This window comes from Priapulus caudatus, unplaced genomic scaffold, assembly GCF_000485595.1.
Source record: "Priapulus caudatus unplaced genomic scaffold, Priapulus_caudatus-5.0.1 Scaffold20, whole genome shotgun sequence".
Lineage (NCBI taxonomy): Eukaryota > Metazoa > Priapulida > Priapulimorpha > Priapulimorphida > Priapulidae > Priapulus > Priapulus caudatus.
In genome coordinates, this window is record NW_014577081.1 from 589,699 (window position 1) to 593,139 (window position 3,441).

The 3,441-nt window shown below is 38.8% G+C and overlaps 1 protein-coding gene across 2 annotated transcripts in view; it reads left to right on the plus strand.

Annotated features, from left to right (window-relative positions):
• Positions 1-777, plus strand: part of LOC106812152 (pre-mRNA-splicing factor 18-like) — a 15,679-nt gene extending 14,902 nt beyond the window's left edge. For both annotated transcript variants that reach the window (XM_014815952.1, XM_014815961.1), the window contains exon 10: positions 174-777. In XM_014815952.1, the coding sequence (XP_014671438.1) occupies positions 174-422 (249 nt within the window). In that variant the 3' untranslated portion in view covers positions 423-777. The remainder of the gene's footprint in view (positions 1-173) is intronic.
• The last annotated feature ends 2,664 nt before the right edge of the window (positions 778-3,441 follow it).

Sequence of the window (3,441 nt, forward strand, 5' to 3'; positions counted from 1 at the left end):
GAGAGAGAGAGAGAGAGAGAGAGAGAGAGAGAGAGAGAGAGAGAGAGAGAGAGAGAGATTGTGTATAGATCGGTAAATAGATGTGAAATCGTCATAGTTTCCACAAGCAATAGCATAGTTTCTACAAACATGCTAAATATTCACCTATAACTTATTAATTTAAAATGTTCTAGGCAAGTGATGCATACCTTCAGATGGCCATCGGCAATGCCCCCTGGCCTATTGGTGTCACCATGCCCGGTATTCACGCTCGTACAGGACGAGAAAAGATTTCTTCAAAGTATGTTGGTCATGTTCTGAACGATGAAACCCAGCGCAAGTACATTCAGGGTCTCAAGCGTTTAATGACACAGTGTCAGAAGTTCTACCCAGCCGATCCCTCCAAGAGCATGGAGTACAATGCATTTAATTTTGACACTTAGCTAGTGCGTCATTATATAATTGTTAGCAATGACAGTAATATTAATTTGTCATGTTGTAAAAATGGGATTATATTTAGTCTGGTGGACAATTTCTTATACTATAGGATAGATGACATTTTATCGTAAACAAACAACAACATGTAAACAAATCTGAATCTTTGGTCGATCTAGCTGTCCACGTTATAGGAGTTTTTACTGTAAAATTGAGAAAATTGCAAAATAACTTACACATAGCTGTGCTCAAAGCAACGTGCCCTCCAACCGTTATCTGTTACAGAAAAAGAAATGTATTTTGTGTTTTTTTGTAAAAAGTTGTACATGAATGCTACGTATAATAAAAATATGATGTAAATAACAAAAGTGTTTCCGTACCTTCTTAAGGATACAGTCAGGGTTACGGACAGGTACCTCTGTAAAGGGCATTGCAACATAACTGCTCACCAAATTCAATCAAACATATCTATGTAATAAAAGAGATGTCTCTCTACGCTCACGATGAAAATAATCATGAAAAAATTCATTAGTAACTTAGTGATGGCAAAGAGGAGATAAAGGAGAAAGAGGCGGAGGGAGGGAAGAATGCAGACGGAGACGTGCACACGCATGCGCAGTACACACGCGCAGACAAACGCACGTACGGTACACACACACAGGCACGGATGCTCATATTTCTTCTAATATAGTTACTTCTCTCGCCTTCCCGCTCACTCATCCCCCCCCCCCCCCTCTCTCTCTCTCTCTCTCTCTATCTCTCTCTCAACTTTTTCACCTCGCGAGGCACAAAATGTGAATTTACGTCTATAATACACGCGCGCGCGTGCGTGTAACCTAGGGTCCCTATATACAGACCCCCTACTCTGTACCCCTACTGTGTACTCTGTATACAGGGACCCTAGTGTAACCATACCCGCTTGTGCGCGCCCGGTCGCGTGTGTGTGTGTTTGTGTGACTGTAAAAACACGTATTATAGCCGTATAGTCATATTTTGTGTTTTTTTTGGGGGGGTGTGAAAAAGTTGAGGCTGAAAACCGGCCATTTGCCTGGCTAACTTTTCACCGTTCACCTGATGCCGTGGGCGATACTATCCGCGAGAGGGGGAGAGAAATACAGAGAATAATGGAGTAAGAGGGGAGGAGGAAGGAAAGGAAGAGAAAAGAGAGAGGGACCGAGGGAGGGAAGAATGCAGACGGAGAGGTGCACACGTATGCACAGTACACACGCACAGACAAACGCACGTACGGCACACGCACAGGCACGGATGCACATATTTCTTCTAATATAGTTACTTCTCTCGCCTTCCCGCTCACCCATCCCCCCCCCTCTCTCTCTCTCTCTCTCTCTCTCTCTCTCTCTCTCTCTCTCTCTCTCTATCTCTCTCTCTGAAACACACACAAACCACACACACACACCACACCACAACACACACACACACACACACACACACACACACACACACACACACACCTCCTCTCTTTCTCTTTCTCTTCACGCACAAACTCGATTACAACAAATCAAAACAAAACAGAATAAATGTATGCGTTCCATCTTCTTTGCTAAAAAAAAAGAAAGTGCTACCCTATACTACAACCTTCTAGACATTCTTAATCTTGATAATGTTTTTAAACTCAAAATCTCAACTCTTGTACACAAAATCAAGTATGTTAAAACGGATATTCATGCAGCCTTTATTGATCTAATTCCTTCTGCTTTACAAATACATAATTATAACACTAGGTATGCCTCAAAAGGTAATCTACACAGAGCTGCCTCCAGGACTAACTATGGTCTATCTCGATTTAAGTCTCTGGCCTCAAGGATATGGGAAACAATTCCTCTTGAAATGAAAACCTCGCCTCACAGTAAATTTAAACATGATTATAAGCTATTCCTTCTAGACAGCCAGTAATAATCAATTAAATTAAATTAGTGCGTGTTATTTAGGACCATTGGTTATATATTATATTATGATTGTTTGCTTGCACTTGTTACTTATTACTTATTACATCAATTGTATTTTTTGTTCTACTGTTCCATATATATGTATATATGTATATATTTTGTTTGTACCTAGACAGCCAGAAATGTTCAATTAAATTAGTGTATGTTATTTAGGACCATTAGAAATTAGTTATATATTATATTATAATTGCTTTCTTGTTCTTGTTACCTATTACATCAATTGTATTTTTTGTTCTAGATACTGTTCCATATATGTATGTATGTATGTATATATTTTGTTTCCCTCTTATTTCCTATATTTAGTTTAATTGTACTTTTCCCTCGGACTTTTTATTACCTATGGTAGTGGTCAACTCGAAAGCTTATTAATTGCTACTTTGACCACTACGCACATTCACCTTGAACCTATCGATTCTATAATATTATTTATTTCTCTCCCTTTTTACTTCTATCTGAAATTATCTGTACAAATGAATGAAAAGTGCAAAATAAAATGAATCTGAATCTGATGAATCTGCACGCACGCACGCACGCACACACGCACTCATTCACGCACACACATACATACACTCTCTCTCCCACTCTCTCTCTCTCGCAATTTTTCTCTTTCTCGGGCGCTATATATATACACATGACCTGTCCTAATATAATTGGCAGAGTGTGTGTAGATAAAATAATGTAATCCAACAAGAGTAGGCTTGAATGTTGGGTTACATTATTGTATCTAGACTCTAGCGTGTGGAACTGGCACGCGGCGTAGTGCTTTTAACTTTGTCAGTCTTTGATTGGGAATTAGTGTAATACGGTGTTAACTTATTATTTGCAAATGTTTTTTTGGGAAACTAACCAAAATGTATTGTAATCATTCCTGGAAACATATCAAAGTATCCAAAAACTAATTTTACTGTGAAATAGAAATATTAAATAGCAGACGAATGGTGGAGACGAAACGGCGACGTGAATGACGATGACGATAATGAATTTCAACAAGTGAACATTAAATGGAAAGCAAACATGGTGTAAAAAACAAAGGTATGTCTTGTTAGTTCTTCTTTTTATA